The sequence below is a fragment of the Quercus robur genome, chromosome 9, assembly GCF_932294415.1.
Source record: "Quercus robur chromosome 9, dhQueRobu3.1, whole genome shotgun sequence".
NCBI classification, from domain to species: Eukaryota; Viridiplantae; Streptophyta; class Magnoliopsida; order Fagales; family Fagaceae; genus Quercus; species Quercus robur.
Genome location: NC_065542.1, coordinates 11,842,055 through 11,859,464, shown reverse-complemented (window position 1 = coordinate 11,859,464; position 17,410 = coordinate 11,842,055). Strand labels below are relative to the sequence as shown.

The window sequence follows — 17,410 nt, the reverse complement described above, 5'->3', positions numbered from 1 at the left end:
TTGAATAACATTTTATGTCCCATTATTTGCTTAAATCTTTCATATATGCAATGCTTAATTCATATAACATTTTTGAATTAATCTTTTGTCCCCCCCCCCCCCCCTTTTTGGTCTCTTTGTGATTTTGAAATTGCACAAATTCTGTTACATAGAACCTGATTAAGCTTATGTTGTGGTAACAATAGAAACAATGCCTAAGGTGCCCCCACTTTTGACAAATTAAGCATTACACAACATAAACTTTTCAATAGGGTTGATTTCCATGATTAAGTCATTGGTATTTGTAATGCAAGCCTTAATGGAGAGTGAACTTTTAAATTCCATAAGCATGTACAACATATGGAACAAGAAAATGAACTTATTTGTACAAAGTTTTGAATAGTAGTTTTTGAATTAGTTTTGTATAACTACTCTATAATTGTCGTAGTTTAAATTTGTCAATGTCACCTTCATTTGGAAGAGAAACCATGAAAAACAAAGAGAAACTAACATAGTTGATAGTGATTAAAAATTCTTTGATTAATTCCTCTTGGTTGAATGTGTACACTCCTTATAAAAAATATCTTAATATCACTAAGCTGAAGGTAGTATACATTTAATCATTTTGCCAAGTTTTTGTACTAAAGTTACAAATTTTATCTTCTAATAGACGTTTGTGTTGGATGATTTATATATCTATAATCGGTTATTCAAACTAAGAATTCCTGGTCATATGTTACTCTCTAAAGATCTTGTTAGCTATATAGATGTTACTTTTGGATTAATGAGACAAGATCAACAAAACATGCCTTTTATATAATTATATCTAGACGATACTGCAATGTTATGATGGATAGGTTGGTCTTATTTTACTATATAATCTAAGTAATCATATGGTTTATGAATTTGAAGAGTCATATATTGCGGGATTTATTAAAATGTGTATATGATGAAAAAAAAATATTTTTGAATTTTATTTTATTTTATATTTTCACTTTATGATATATGATTTATTGATTATGAGGAAGAATGAAATGTTGATCTATGTTTAGGAGAAAAATATACCTATAAGAGTTGATTTGCATGTATCTTTATAGTAATTAACAAATTATATATGGTTACACCTTGGTCTAATAGTTCTCACACTATAAAATAAGAGAGAACTTTTTTTATTGCATTGTGTTTCATATTTTTCTGCACATCGCGCGGGTTTGTGACTAGTTTTTGTAATTTCAAAAGCTCTTCAATGGCTCTTCGATCAATCAAACATTAATTTGCATCGATCAAGCTAAAATTTGGATCAATCAAATTGCAATAGACCAAAAATGTGTTTCAGGCCTTGCAGTCGATTAAGTCACTAGGGTTTCATGTTTCCAAGCCTACATATAAGAAGACCCTAGGGGACATGAAATTTTTTTTGGAGCTATATTGATTGTGAATCCGAAAGTATTGGGGCCTCCTACTCTCAAAAGCCTCCACCGGTTATCAAAATTGAAGCATATTCAAATCTGGTGGTGTTGAAGTTGCTTCAAATTCTAGAGTATCAAGAGTTGGACCAAAATCTTCAAGTGGGTAATTGAAGTCGTGGACGGAGGTTCATGTGCAACAAACTCCATAACTAAAGAGCCTATGGATTTGGAGTTGTGTTGGGTAACGTTAGTACGTACTACTAGGTTGTATCAATTTAGGATTGGATAATTCTATATTGTAAACACTTTAATTCACATATTGGATTTGTTTTGCCTTGTGGTTGTTTAGGTCAAGCCCTCCCAGTAGTTTTTACTTTGAAACTGTTGTTCTATTGGTTTTTTCTAAGTTGCCATATCATGTGTTATTTATTTCTGCTGTACTTACTTGTTTACACAACATTGTTGTTGATTGCATAACCAAGGGCGTTTCATAATTTGATTAATAAATACCTTGTCCTTAAAATTGGTTACATGGTACTTTTTGGGGTCTAAAAAACTAATAAAATAATTTCTCTTAAGTGAAATTCAAACTCGCTTTAGCGAAACAAATAATGCAAATAGAGACTTCGTAAGTATTTTGCTTGACTCTCGCTCAAGCAAATTCATGCTGAAATAGAAGCCAAGTTTCTGATGTTTTTTCCCCCTTTAATAAAATTTCAATTTGATGCCAAAAAAAAGAAAAATCAAGTGGCATTGATATTGATATTATTAACCCCCTCCCACCTCCAAAGCATGATTGCTTCAATAGAAAGGATAACTTTCTTTTATCTAGAGTCTTCTACCTAAGTGATATTATTATTTTTTTGATCTCTTTTACGAGGAGAACTCAAGTTCAAATTCCACTCTCTTATTGTTATAATTATTAATTTATTAAAATAACAAAAAAAAAATGCTTTCTTTTTCCCATGGTATGTATAGCCAGTGTGGGGCAGCTTTCATGTTTTTCCTCCTTTTGATCAAGAAAGTCATGTCTTCAAAAAAACACAAAACAAAAAGCAGGCCTAGATCCACTTAATCCTTCTTTACTGGCTTATTTAAAATAACATGGTTAGAAAACAGGATCCACTATGCATGGCTTTGCATAAAGTTTACGAATAGCCTTTTTCCCAAAAAAAAAAAAAAAATTACAAATATATATAAACAAAAATCTTCAATCTCGTTAATGAATGTTTCCTTTTAAGTTCCATTATTGTAGTATATCGTGTGTCTAACTTTTTATTTATTAAAATTTTGATTCTTTTAAGGAAAAAACAAAAAGACGCTTGTAGTTGTGCGGTATTGTTTCTTTCTTTCTTTCTTTCTCTATTTTTATTTTATCTTATTAATTTGCTGAGTATTAATGTTTATTTATCCTTCTTTTCCTCCCTTTTTAAGAGTAGTCACAAGTTTCTGATGCCCTTCACTTTTTTTTTTTCTTGAATAAAGTTTCGATATGATGCCAAAAAAGAAAAATCAAGTGACATAAATATCGATATTATTAACCCATCCCCTGTCCTAATTAGCATGATTGCTACAATAGTAAGTGAAAGCTCAATTAGTGTGAAAGTAATAAATCTTGTTTAGACCCTCAAATTTAAATTATGGCTAGATTGTTTTTACTCTAACTTATCAAAGTGTGGAACAAGAGTAAATGAAACGCAATAAACCCGTAAGCCATAAGCAACCACAATGAGCAATAAAAGTAAAGCTTAAAGAGTAGGGAAGAGAGATGCAAACACAAGATAACACCGAAACGTGTTATCAAAGAGGAAACCAAAGAATTCGACGAAAAACCTCTATGCGACCTTTTAAGTCGAAATCGATCCACTAGTGAATAAGTTGGAATACACAAATATCAAAAAGACCCTCCAAGCCTAATCTATCCAATATACTTGAGCCTTCCAAGCTCCTACTACCAATGGACTTCTTAGAATCTTGTCTTCACTAGCTTTCCGAATTCCGCAATTCTATCTGATTGCATCCGCCACTCAATGGCTTCTTCCAATACTTCCCGAAGGCACCAAAACTTCTCTCAACACTTAGAATGGGTGAGGTAAGTGTTTGAACTAAGAACCTCTCAAGGATGTATAGATAGAGAGGTAGGAGTAGAGGAAAACCAAGAGAATTTGTGTAAAAGATTGTGGGTATGAAAATTTCCATCTCTCAAGTGTTTTGCTAGGGTTTTCTCTCTGAAAAGCACTCCATACAATTGCATGGGTAATGAGGGTATATAGTGTGTGTAAAGAATTTGGAAAAGCACTTTTCATTTTTACCAAACAGAGAGTTTTGCGGGTACCTCGTGAGATGACCTTTCTCACAAAGTACTCGTGAAATGACAGGCTGACATGACTCTTCAGCTTCTAGTCATGTGCTTCACACGTGGCCTTTTTGCGGGTTACTTTACTTGTGAGCTAGTCGCGAATCTGCACTGATCTTCATTGCATACTTGATTCTTTACCAGTCTCTCACACTCATCCCTTACAATTAAACTCATATAAATACAGGGAAAAATATTGACTGAAATACAATCAAATTTGACATGGAATTGAAGCCAACAAAGGCTAGTTGGAAATCGCAACTTTATAGTAAGAATAATTTACTTTTATCAAGTGTCTTGTACTTCAGTTATATTATTTGATTCACTTTATGAAGAGAACCAAAGTTCAAATTCCCCTCTCTTATGGTTAAAATCATCAATTTATTAAAATAACAAAAAAACAAAATAGCTTTCTTTTTCCTATGGTATTCATAACCAGTGTGGGGAGCTGTCATCTTTTTCTTCTTTTTGGTCAAGCATGTAATGTCATCTATAGATATATATATATATCTAAAGCTAAGATGTAGAATTTAATGTTGCTGTACTCTTGTTGAGCCACTTCATCTGTCATGTCATATCTTTTTTTTTTTTTTTTTTTAAATTTCCTTTATGATTTTCTATTTTATTTTATATAAAATAATTAAATATAGTTAATGGACAAACCTATTAATTCACTCCATTACTATTTAACATGTTACTATTTATTTGTTTTAAATGCAAATATTTGACTATTTAGCTACCCAAATTGATTTCAACTTTTTATTTTCTTCTTTCTAATTTCAAGTAATTTTTAAAATTGAATAATTATCATTTAGTGGATATATGCACATGTTTAGCATTCATTACAAACGTTACTATTCATTAGATGCAAATGTTTAACTATATTCAACTATCCAAATTGATTTCAACTTTTTTTTTCTTCTTTCTAATTTCAAGTAATTGAATATTTAAACTTTTCATCTTCCTATTATATATATTTAAAAAAAAAAGAAAAAAAAAAAAACTCTTCTTCTCTTCCTCCAACCTTTCCCCTCCCTCTTTGCCTCTTTATCACCCTACTACTCTAATTTACTTTACTATTAGAGTATCTTCATCATTTCCTCTTTCTTATATTTTAACCTTCTTCTCACCATCTTATTTTGTATAAATTTGATATCATTTATTAGATTCAATCCATATATTTTTCCACATAAAAACTATGAGTACTCTCTCTCTCTCTCTTGATTTTTGTTCTTTCTTATAACTTTAATTTAGGTTGATGGCTTTTTTATTTAATTTTTTTGTTGTATTTTTTAAATTTCCTATCACAAATCACTCTTATAGCTTTGGTTGAATTTTGGTTTGGGCTAGTATGTAGGTTTTTTTTATTTTTTTATTTTTTTAAAGAGAAATTTGATTTTATATCAAAACAAAAATATACAGGGCTAAAAATTTGAATGTGCCTACCAATGGACTTCCATTGAATAGAGATGTATTCACAATATTTTTAGCTTCATACACTTCTTTGGTAATGTGAATTTGAGAACGAGAAAATGGTAGGCAAAGGATGTGTGGTCTTTCATAATCCTCTATGTCTAAAAGAAAGTGGAGGGCCTATTAGTCTCCCTTCTACTGGAATTTTATAGAAAGCTTTTTGCTATAAGTTACTTGACTTTTTGTTATTTTGTTATCACTCTATAGTTTATACTATAACAAAAAGTGAATAAAGCTTTTTTTATTTGAAGAGTATCAAAAAAGTAAAAAAAAAAAAATATTCAGGATAGTAATTTTGTATTATTGCATCCCATGTGTTTGGTAAAATTTCTTTTAGAAATCTGATATGTTTTTCTCAAATCTATTTGTTATTTGTTATTTTGGTCATTTTATTACAAATAAAATTAGCATTTCCACCATCAAATTTTTAGTTAATCTTTACTTTCTTGGTAAGCTTTTACTTTGCTTAGTTGATCATCTTTACTAAAAATGCCAAAAAGATAAGATAAAATATAATTTACTTTATAGCATTATTATGCTATTAATGTTTTTATATATAGATACTTAAGGAAATTTTTATTTTTGCATTTTATTTTATTTTATTTTATATATCCACTTTATAATATATGATTTAATGATAATGATCTATTGGATAGTTATCTTTATTAACTTTTTCACTTAGTTTCAATTGTGAGGAAGAAAGAGACGTGAATCCATTTTTTTGGGAAAAAAATATATCTATAAGAGTTAAATCACATACATCTATATAGTAATAAGCAAAGTATACATAGTTACAACTTGGTCTAATAGTTCTCACACTATCAAATTTTTTTTTTTTTTAAATAAAATTTTTGCATTGTGTTTTCATACGTATCTCACTATATATAATACCTGACTACAAAATATATTTTGTTACAATACAAAAAATTTCTAATTTAAAACATAATTTCAAATAACACATTGAATTTTAAAAATATACAATCTAATATATAAATTCAATAATTATCCAATAAAAAATAATCATAACATATTTTTCTGCACATTGTGTGGGTCTACTATTAGTATCTTCAAAAAGACAAAACTAAAAAAAAGCAGGCCAAGATCCACTTAACCCCTTCATTACTGGCTTAAAAAAAAAAAAAAAAAAGGATCCAATACGCATAGCTTTGCACAGCCAAACCAATAAAGTTTACAAATAGCTATCAGTATGAACAAAAAATCTTCAGTCCTGTTTCCTTTTATGTTCCATCACTGCGGTATGTCGTGTCTCTAATTTTTTATTATCAAAATTTTGATCATTTTAGAAGGAAGAGAAAGGAGAAAAAAATGACCTGTGGTAGGCCAGGCCACAATGTGATTTGGACTTAAAATGGATCACATACATTAGGATTTATTCACCACAATTTAAAAAGGGCAAAAAGTTTTACCGAATTCACATTTGTAATCTAGAGCATCTTTCCTTTTGCAAAATCTCACATATTGCATTTCAAAAGTGCATTTGAAGCTAATAAGACGAAGTTGGAGCTAGTTGTCCCACCCTCTCATCTCCAACAAAATATATTTGTAGATAAAGCAACTCATCATGTCAAGAATATGAGTGGTGCATAAGTGAATTAATCTGCTTGGGAATCGTCTAATAAATTCAATGGCAAAGGTGAAGGATGCATAATAGAAAGTAAGAAAAAAAAATTGTGTGATCAGCTGAGCCACTATCTAATGTTAGTAGTGTTAGGCTGGAATTTTCAAGTCTATTTGAGTTGAATCCATACTCCATAGTAAGCAGTGACAATATGTAACCACTCTCTCTATCTGCATGGGATTTGCCTCTATGTGAGAGGGTAATTGAGTCCGTTTGGAAATAGCTTTTTTATTTGAAACTGTAAACTTTTTGTTGAAAGTACTGTAAAGAAAACTAAAAGATAGTTGAAATAGTTCAATAAGACTTATTAATAGTACTAAAAAGTGTAATAAGATCCATGAATAATAGCAAAAATAAGCTTAATAATAGCAAAAATATGCTAAATAGTGAAAAAAGCTGGCTTTTTAAGCCAATATCAAACACAACACATATGCCCGATACACCAAGTTAATAGCATCTTAGTGTTAATAGTCCAACCTTAAAACCCAAAATTCATCAAAACTTGAAGTTATACACAGTACACACCCATTTAACTTCAATCATTCTAATTATAACAAATCTATTTCAAATCCACGAATTTTGAAAATGAGTGCATTATCTTTCTCATATCGTCATAATCCATTAAGTTTGAAAATGAGCACATTATCTTTGTCATATCATCATAATAAGGACAAACATTGTCCCTTGAAGAGATGATTTCAGCCCTTGTGCTCATCTTTGCACGATATGATTTTATGAAAAGGTTATTTAAGAATTATTGTAAAATAGTGCTATTTTGTCAAATAATTATTAAAATTATATTATTTATATTTAAAAAAAAACCCTTGGGGCTCTTAAATTAAATCCAATGAAAACTTAACTAACCATCATTGAACATACCACAAGCCAATTAGAACCTTCAATTTTACGTAGGTGTGGCTTATTTTGAAAAATTATACTTGGATGATAAAACCCCAATTTAAGGAAAATTTTCTTTCAATTATATTCCAAAAATAAGTTAATCATAAAGCTTAGTTCATCTCATCAAATTGTACTTGTATTTGCATGCGTCAATTTCAATTGTGCACTTTAAAGTTGATAGAAAAACATTCAAATCATCAAAACCCCAAAATTTGGCCAAGTCCTAACCTTAATGTTTTTCATTCTTTGATTACTCTTACATATATTATGATTTCACCCAATTGCTATCACAAACCCCACTTAGATGCCCTAGTTACATATTATTTCAGTCAAATTAGGGCAAATCTAGTGAAATTCTTTTTAGATTGTAAACCCCTAATTTAATGTTGAAAGTGTAGTCCTTACAGACCCATATTTGATAGATCATTATACTCTGATCATATCTAACCGAATTGAAAGTTCCATTCTTTATCTAGGAATCTTAATTTCATTTACTAGCATTTAATTTAGTGAGATAATTGATGGAACATAAAAATCCCCAAATTAGAAACGCAAGCAATAACCCTAACCCAAACCCCAATATATAAAATCTTTAATAATTCACTAACAACCACTATTTATCCCAATTAATGGTTTAAATGTTCAATGTGGGATCTCAATTACATGATTTAATGATCAACCGGAAGAAACTATAGCAGAGAATACAAATCCCCAAATTAGGCACTAGATTTGGAATTTAGGGTTAGTGGCTTTGTGGGCACAAGTGGAGGTTAAAAGAAGGGAGAACAAGAACAACAGAGCGTTTCAAGCAGTTAAGGTTTCACTCTGCCACTGAATTTGGTTTGCTTTGATATATTAATTAGAAGAATTAGCCTTCCTCATTATGTTCTTTATATTCTTATTTTCTCTATCCCATTACTAATTGTTTCTTGGCAGTTCTTGAATTACTGTGGATACCTATAATAGCTCTTTGCATTATTAATATTAGAGAGTTTTTTAGGTTTCCTCAAAGAGGGGTGTTTTTAGGCTTTGAATCTCGGTTTGTAACTATGTATGTAAAAACACTGCAAAAGGAATGCTTATTCTACTTCAAACATTATTGACATTTGAAGTAGAATAAGCATTCCTTTAGTGGGCTTTTACATACAAACAACTCTTTGAGATAAGTTGATAACCTACTGTAACTTTTTAGCTTATTTGCTAAGTACAGCTTTCTAAAATCTTACTACTTGTAGATACACATTTAACTTTTGTCAACTTTCAATAAATAAGTAAATAAACTTTAAGCAAAAAGCTATTCCAAACACATGAGAAGTTCAACCAATGGATACCTGCCTATAAGTGGCTGCTATTTGACAATCTACAGTAATTCCTACCACTTATGAGTTTGACAAAATTTCAAAACTGCAATATCCATTACTTGTTATGTTCGATTCTATAATCTGCCATGTATTCCATGTTCAAATCCGTTACTGCAATTTAAAACCCTGGCTACAAGATAGAAGCCCTTTAGCCTCAACAGTCATCATTTGCTATGAGTTGTTTACAGTGTTAAAAAAAAAAGCTATGAGTTGTTTGATGAAAAGTGCTAGAGTCATGGAAAGTGTGCTACAAGAGATTAAAAAAGCGCTACATATCATTCTGGAAAACTGTAAGTGGCTTAAGGAAAAATTGTCAACAATTAGTTTGGCAAAAAAAAAGGGGGGGGGGGGGGGGGTACAAATAGCAGAAGGAAAGAGTGCTACATATCATTTAGCACAAAATGAGGCAAGTATAATATCTTATTGTCTAACATTTGTCATCATTCCAATGCCAATATAGAGTGAAACTATTTCTGAACTAAGCTGTATTATTAGCCATAAATTTTAAATGGATTGATAGTTTTGGACATTGTCATCGATCTGTTGAGACTTTGGATGAGGAAAAAGCCATTTTTATGGTTCAACCCCAAAGCATTGTTGCAGTCTGGGAAAAAAGTGCATACAAGAATAATCCTATCTTCAATAAAAGGTGGAGATTGTAGTCCGTAAAAGTGGAACTCTTAAAAGTTTTAATGGAATTCATTGCATTTTGGAGACAAGGATTCATGCTGTTTAAATATGTCTGAATACATTATACAACCCACAACATGGCCTTCCAATTCTCTTTTTCCTCTCTCTTGCCCCTTTGATACCGTAATGTTATTTATACTAAATATACTTATTTTCTTCCCATTCTTTCATGGTACCAAGACAGAGCCACAAAAAGGCTACGTTGTTAGGTTCAATGTGATTATGCAGTCTGAAGATTAGACCAGTATTCCTTTACAAGCTGCCCAAACAGGGAACCTTCTATCCTCATTAACTTCATTGGTTCATCATACTCCTCTAGTTTTCCTGAAATAGAATAGACACATTTCAGAACATGCTTTATGCATCTCTATTAAATATCACAGTTTTATATTTGGATTTTTGTTACTTAATTGTATATAGTATTAACTTCAGATCCTTCTATAAAATGCATACTGCACATACAGTTGACACGCATTGTTATAGAAGTAGACAAGTACAACATGACACATCTGCACATTGTGAAGAGAAAAGTGAATTGCCTTCTCTATACTGTAAACATTGTGAAGTCAGATCTAGCTAATGATTATGTCTAAAACAACACCCTAGTTCAGAAAATTTGGATTAAAAACTTTAGAAATTAGCAAAAATTGACATAATGAATGGCATCCACAGAAAAATAGACGATTTTGGTGCAACAACACAGGGAATATTCAATAGAAAAGGGTTGAAGTAATGTATGTGACTCACCATCACTAATAGAGAGAACCATCGTGCAATCCATCACTGTAGGTATCCTGTGAGCCACAGTGATCACAGTACAATCAACAAATTCAGTCCGAATGGTTTTCTGAAGAATCATATCAGTTGCATTATCAATTGATGCAGTTGCTTCATCGAGCACCAATATCTTACATCTCCTCAAAAGTGCACGCCCTAAACAGAAAAGTTGCCGCTGCCCCATGCTCCAATTTGACCCATATTCCACAACTGAGTAGCAAGTTTATTTTTGATAAAGATCAAAATCTCAAAACACAGAACCTTCTGCATATTAAAAAATATCGATATGTTACCTAAGGAGTCCAGGCCATTTCCTTTCTCTTGAAGAGACTCTTGTAGCTGGCACTTCCCAAGAACCTTCAAATGGAAAATTATCAATTCAGTCATATTTGCAATCCATGCAGAAATTTTTATTATATATATATATATATAAGCATTGTTCACCCAATGAAAGATTAATAAATACTTCTGATGTTAAAGCAACTAGAAGTGGAAAAGGACCAATGTAATACCTCCCAAATTTCTTGGTCAGAATTTTGAGACAAGGGATCCAAATTGAATCTCACAGTCCCATTAAAAAGAGTAGGATCTTGAGGTATTATTCCAAAACGTGACCTCAGATCATGAAGTCCAATTGTAGAGATGTCAATGCCATCAACAATAATCTTCCCCCCTGCAGGCTCCACAAGACGAAAAAGAGAACTTATAAGGGTTGTCTTCCCACTCCCAGTTCGGCCAACGATACCAATCTTGTGCCCTCCTTCAAAAGAACAACTTATCCCACAAAGAACAAGTGGTGCATTGGGCCTATATCTAACCTGTTTTCAAATAAATTTTCTCAGTATATACAGGAACCTTCCTTTGATTTAGCATTAAAGGAATTAAACTTTACCTGCAAATCTTGTATCTCCACTTTACCCACAGCTGGCCAATTAGTTGTGGGGCGGTTTCCTTCTATTACTTCAGGGGCCTCACTGGGAATAAGCATGTATTGGCTTAGCCTTTCTACACAAATGATGTTATTTTCTAAACAACACTGCTTTTGAACAGAACGGACAAACGCCATGTTTAAGGAAAGACCATAAGAAAGTGCCATCCCGATGAATCCTGTAATTGAAAATTCATATGGGAGATTCAGTAATTCAATATCATTCAATAAATAATATTTCCCAAGAAAAGGGCATAAAGATTTTGTAAATAACCAAATGATTGCAATGGTCATAGTTCCAAGGATAATAAAGTTTGACTGACCAGAGCTAAAAGTCCGGGGAGGAAGCAAAACCATGCAAAGTGCAGCAGAGGCAAAAACTGTCGAACTGACCATTTCTATCCATTGAATCAACCACTCGTTTGCAGAAAAACTGTGGAAAAAAGGACTAGCATTTGTGTCAATGAGGTCAAGATTCTTTGCGAAGAACTGGTCTTCCTTCTTAAAAGCCCTTATTGTGATGACTCCTGCGGCAGACTCTGCTAGATGATTTGCTACTAAGGACTTGGTTGTTCCATTGATCCGCATCATCTCTTTTGCAGAGGCAAAGTAATATCTCTAGTAATGTAAAAGGCAATGCCATTTTCGGTCAAATATACTCACTAAAACAGAAGAGAACACAATTACATTTCACTTGAATTGAAAGAACCCCCATTCCCCCCACCACGACCAAAAAAAGAGCCCCCTTGAAGAGTGCAAAAAATGATAATTGCTACTCAGAAAATTTGTTCCAATTAGATGAGCATTATCATCAAATTCTTGAACCCTTTCACAGCATACCTAAAGAAGTAATTTGGTCCTAGAATGGAACTTACAAGTTCTGATATGATTTTAGACATTAAACTCTTATTGATGCGAAGCAATCCAACATCCAAAATTTGTTTATATGCATTGTAATAAAGTTCACCCCACTTCATGCACTTATCTATTATATTAGCATCACGAGCCAAGGATATTGGTTCATAATTTTCTAAAGTATTATTGGTTTAAATAGCTATGAAAGAAAATTTTTTCCACAGAATATAATTCATGTAAGGACCGCGTCTGTTGTTTACCTGCAATCTGATTACAACATAAACAAATGGTACTGCGACAAACAAGACCTGCCAGGTGACAACAGCGAGTACTACAAGAATAGAATATGCATTAATGAAAGACGAAACAGAGAAGTTAAGGCTGAACGGGACATCAAGATCTATGATACTCAGGTCAGAAGACACCTGCACATAATACCAGGAAAAGTGAAGAAAAATGAGTTGTAGAAATCAAACAACAGGTTCATTTACATTTTATGTTTGTGATGCTTACCCGACTAAGTATCCTTCCTAGAGGTGTGGAATCGTAAAATGAAATGGGTGCACGAAAAAGGGAGTCTAATAGCTGTGAAAACAAGGATTTCGAAGATTTAAGTCCCATAACAACTGTAGAAATAGATCTACAGGATAAAAACATTATTGAGGCTAATCCAATCAACATATAAACCATGACCAATCTCAATGTGCTAACATGAGGATTATCAACATTAGCAGCCATCCATGAATTCTGTAATATCTGACCAACTGCAAATATAAGGTGACAGAGACTGGCTATGAAGAAGAACAAGAACCCTTTGTTTTGATTCAGATATTGCTTGTATGGTTTAAAGCCGGTGTCTCCTGTTTCTCTCTCTTCTTGCTTAATCAACTGATCCCCTTCACATGCTTTTAATTGCTTCTCTACGTAAGTATTCTTAATCTCTCGGGAAGATGTTCCACGTCTATGGGCAGAACCAACAACGGCAACGCTTTCAGAACCCGCCGTCTCTTTGTGTGCATAAACAAGGTCATGAAATACTTTGCTTGAGGCCAACAACTGATGATATGGAGCCTGTTGTAATATTTCCCCGTTTGACATGAACTGTGCAAAAAATCAAACTCACACCAAATCAGTATTTGGAACTAACAGATTCTAACTAATGATAATCTCAATACTGAATTACAAAACAGGTAAAGATCAATATGTTCTGCAGGCTAAGTGGGTCTTGTAGTGCATGATTCATGAAATAGCTAAAGATGACTGGAGCTCAACCAAATTAGAATGAGTGATGGAGAGATTGAGAAGAACAATGGTAACAGATAAACTACCACCATTTAAAGACAAGATTCAAAATCAAGCCCACCTACTCTGATGCTATCATAAACTACCATTTGTCCTAAAAGTTAAAGTTGTTAGGAATTGAGAAATTTAATCATTTGACCATTATTCTAACAGTAGAAAATTTAAACTCTTCTGCAGGTTTTGGAGATTTTTAATAATAGAAACAGACAAGGTGGCCATTAAATGCGTCAAACATAGTTGCTGTAGTTCTTTTTGGGAAAACAAATACCAGATAAATAAGATCGCTATGTACTTAAATACGAAATTAGGTATACTAACCAAAACAGAATTGAAAGCAGGCAAGAAATCTACTTGATGGGTCACAAGTAAGACTGTCTTCCTTGAAAGTGCGCCCATAACATATTCCTGTCACAGTTGAAGTAATCTTACATTTAAGTTAGTAATTGAACCCGAATAAATTGTAAAAAAAATAACAAAAATATGGAAGGTGTTTGGAAAATTAAATTACATCAAATATGCTTGTTGCAGTCTGTGCATCCAAAGCACTGAATGGATCATCTAAGAGAAATACATCAGCATCCTGATAGAGAGCACGGGCAAGTTGAACGCGTTGCTTCTGACCACCACTCAAATTAACACCTCTCTCCCCTATTACGGTGAGATCACCAAAGGGAAGCAACTCAAGGTCCTTAACCAATGAACACCTCTCTAGTGCTTCTCTGTATCTGTCACCATCCATAGCAGACCCAAATAAAATATTCTCTTGTATTGTCCCGCTTTGTATCCATGCTGATTGAGAAACATAAGAAATCTTCCCACTGACTTTTATCTGTAATTTCAATAAATGAACCGGATTGCTTAGTCAGAATGCTTGAACTTTTTCCAATTTAAGATGCGCATTACATTTACGTCATTGGGACACAACAATACCTGGGAATTGAAGTGTTGGAATACATATAATTAGAGACAACTCAGAGAGAAGTTGAATAGTAACTTACGGTTCCCTGAATTTTTGGAACTTCTCCGAGAATTGCTGCTAGAAGCGTTGACTTGCCTGAGCCAACTTCTCCGCATATGGCCACCTTTTCACCAGGTCTAACCTCCAAATTTATGTTTCTCAATGTGGGCTTCAATGCAGTCTCTTCCCATGAAAATTTGGCCGAATTGATAAAAAGGGAGTAATTCACATTCTCCGTGTTGCAATTGTTCTTAACATGTGCATTCTGCAGCTCTGGTGCTTCAAGGAATTTTATAATACGTGCAAATGCAACCTTGGCTTGAATGACAACCCCTATCACATCAGGAACAGTTATAATCGGATCCTGAACAAGGCGAAAGGTTGCTACAAAGGTGAAAACGTTATTTGCATGCAGAGGAATTCCAAGGAAATAACATGTTCCAAATGTTGCAGAAGAGATCAAAACCGGAGTTGACCAAAATAGAATGCTATGATATGTTTTCTCTGACTGCACTTTAGATAACCATTTGTACTCCATCTTCCTTAAATTTTCTATGACTTTCTTGAAATGGGTTTGCCAAGCATACAATTTCAAAACCTTCATGTTTACTAGAGCCTCAGAACTAGCCTTCAGTCTCTCATCTTGTGCCACTGTTAGCTTAGACTGAAACTTATGCTGTAACTTTGCAAGTGGAATATTGCAAAGCACGGTGAGAATTATCACCACCAGTGCTGCAACTGTTGCTAGCCCCACTGCATGAAAAAGAATTAGTATTGCAATACATAGTTGGAGGCTTGTTGTCCATGTCTGATGGAACCAAAATGGAAATTCTCCAATTCTATAAGCATCTACTGTAACATAGTTCATTATCTCAGCACCTGAGTGCATTAATCTTGCAGAATTGGATAATCTCAGTTGTTTATTATAAATGGCTGCTAAGAGCAATGACCTCACTTTCAGTCCAACAAGCCTGCTTCGGAAGAACCACTGCCTTTGTGACATGGATTGTATGCACTTCGAAAAGAAAAAGGCTATTGCCAATACATGTCCTTCGTACTTGAATTTTCCTTTCCCCTCGTAAGCCAGTATGAAGGCATTTAGAAGTACTGGACCACTAGACAGTGTGAGAATATATAACAAAGCAAAGCACCCTGATAAGAACATTTCTTTCCAATGGATTAAAATTATTGCCTCCAGGATTGATGTTTGGGATGCTGGTTCTGCTCTTTTCTTCTTATTCAATTGCTCCAAGAACTGAAAATAACAATTTTCTGCTCGATCTGCCTTGCACAACTTGGGTATATGTTCATCCTCAAGATTTTTCTGCCTGCCCATTTTCATCAACGGATTCAACCACCAAAACCACAGTCTACTAAAGAATCCGGCTTTGGCATATGGAGTTACAAGTCCTACAGAATCACTTTCAAGCTTCATCTTTTTGTTTTCTCTTTGCTCTTCAATCTCTCTGTTTTCATACAAAAATAGAATTATATGTTTATACGGAAAACTTGTCATCCAATTACTTATAACACTCAATTAACTGAAATTAAAAAAATTTAAAAAAAAAATTGATAGAAATTTTTAATTGATATTATTTTGAAGGAAAAAGAGGAGAAGAAGAAAAAAATCAACATGCACATGCCATGTAGCTATGGTAGTGCAGGTGCACCAAACAAAGGATATATAGGTGCATGTATAGGAGGACATATAACTACAAGAGATCTGATTATTTTTATGAAAATTATTATTAATAGTGTTAATTTGGAAAGTTACAGGATACATTTAATAGGGCTAATCTTATATGAGTGAAACACTTTGCATGTTCTTGTTCTTAGATTAGCCTGGAATGCATGAATAAATCACATATGAGGATAGGAACATAGAGCTCATCATAATATCTTTAAAGAAAGCAAATAAGAAATATCTGTAAAGATGTCTATAATTTTCTTTCTAGTATTTACCAGGATGTCAAATTACACTGCCAGCTGCTAAACAAAATTGACAGACTCAAACTAGAACCAGGTAGTTTCCAATAGTTGGGGTTTATCTCTCATTGTTCTGTCTAGTAATCTGTCTATTGTTTGTTTTCTACTGATTGCTAGTGCAGATTTTTTTTTTTTTTTTGCTTCTTGTTGTTTTGGCTAACTTTCTGTTTATCCCATCTATTGGTTTGCAGTTGTTACACTTCACTGTGGTCCGGAACAAATACTAACTTGTCCAAAACATGAAGGATAGCTCAAATTAATTATTTGCTTGTGAATGAGAATTTCAAAGTGCTTCCATGCAAATATATTAATTTCATGACTATGACATACCTCAATATGCGTAAAAGCAGGTTCTTTCTCCTTCACTTAGCTGGTAGTTTATACAAAAAGCTTGGCTGCATGCTTGTATCCTATTAGGAGAAACCAATTCAGCATTAAGTATATCTGCTTAGAAATATAAGCAATGCCATCTTTCATTAAGCATATTTTCTGTCAATGATGGGGGAGAGTTACTGAATGGTCTCACATTATAAAGAAAAATAAAATCACAGCAATAAGTTTATTGACAAAGATGGTGATAACGAATCCTGTATGGCATGTGGATGTGAAAGTTTTGATTTGTGTTAATCATGGACCACTAAATGAAAACAACGTTTAAAAGAGTGTAGGTGAATCATACAAGACAAAAGAAAAGGGGAAGCATACCTAAAGGCTTAATTTAAACAATTGACTGAACATAAATTGTTAGAGAATCCCAATTCCCAGAAATAGTTTTGTATGGAAATTGACTATATATT

The 17,410-nt window shown here is 32.9% G+C and overlaps 1 protein-coding gene across 1 annotated transcript; it reads right to left on the bottom strand.

Moving 5' to 3' along the window:
- Positions 1–9,802: 9,802 nt before the first annotated feature.
- LOC126700272 (ABC transporter C family member 10-like) lies at positions 9,803–17,210 on the bottom strand. The gene is made up of 12 exons (XM_050398347.1): positions 16,944–17,210; positions 14,668–16,093; positions 14,178–14,498; positions 13,988–14,074; positions 12,881–13,468; positions 12,628–12,792; positions 11,836–12,130; positions 11,477–11,691; positions 11,097–11,402; positions 10,878–10,941; positions 10,555–10,794; positions 9,803–10,131 (listed from the first exon to the last, which is right to left on the bottom strand). Exons 2-12 carry the CDS (start codon positions 16,060–16,062, stop codon positions 10,028–10,030), a joined length of 3,780 nt encoding a protein of 1,259 aa, XP_050254304.1. The 5' UTR covers positions 16,063–16,093; positions 16,944–17,210; the 3' UTR covers positions 9,803–10,027.
- Between the last annotated feature and the right edge of the window lie 200 nt (positions 17,211–17,410).

Coding starts and splice junctions, on each gene's coding strand:
- LOC126700272 (XM_050398347.1), bottom strand. CDS start 16,062: ATGAAGCTTGAAAGTGATTCTGTAGGACTTGTAACTCCATATGCCAAA. Junction 12,131..12,627: donor ATGTTGTAATCAGATTGCAG/GTAAACAACAGA, acceptor TTACATTACTAG/AGATATTACTTTGCCTCTGC. Junction 11,403..11,476: donor TGGAGATACAAGATTTGCAG/GTAAAGTTTAAT, acceptor ATTTGAAAACAG/GTTAGATATAGGCCCAATGC.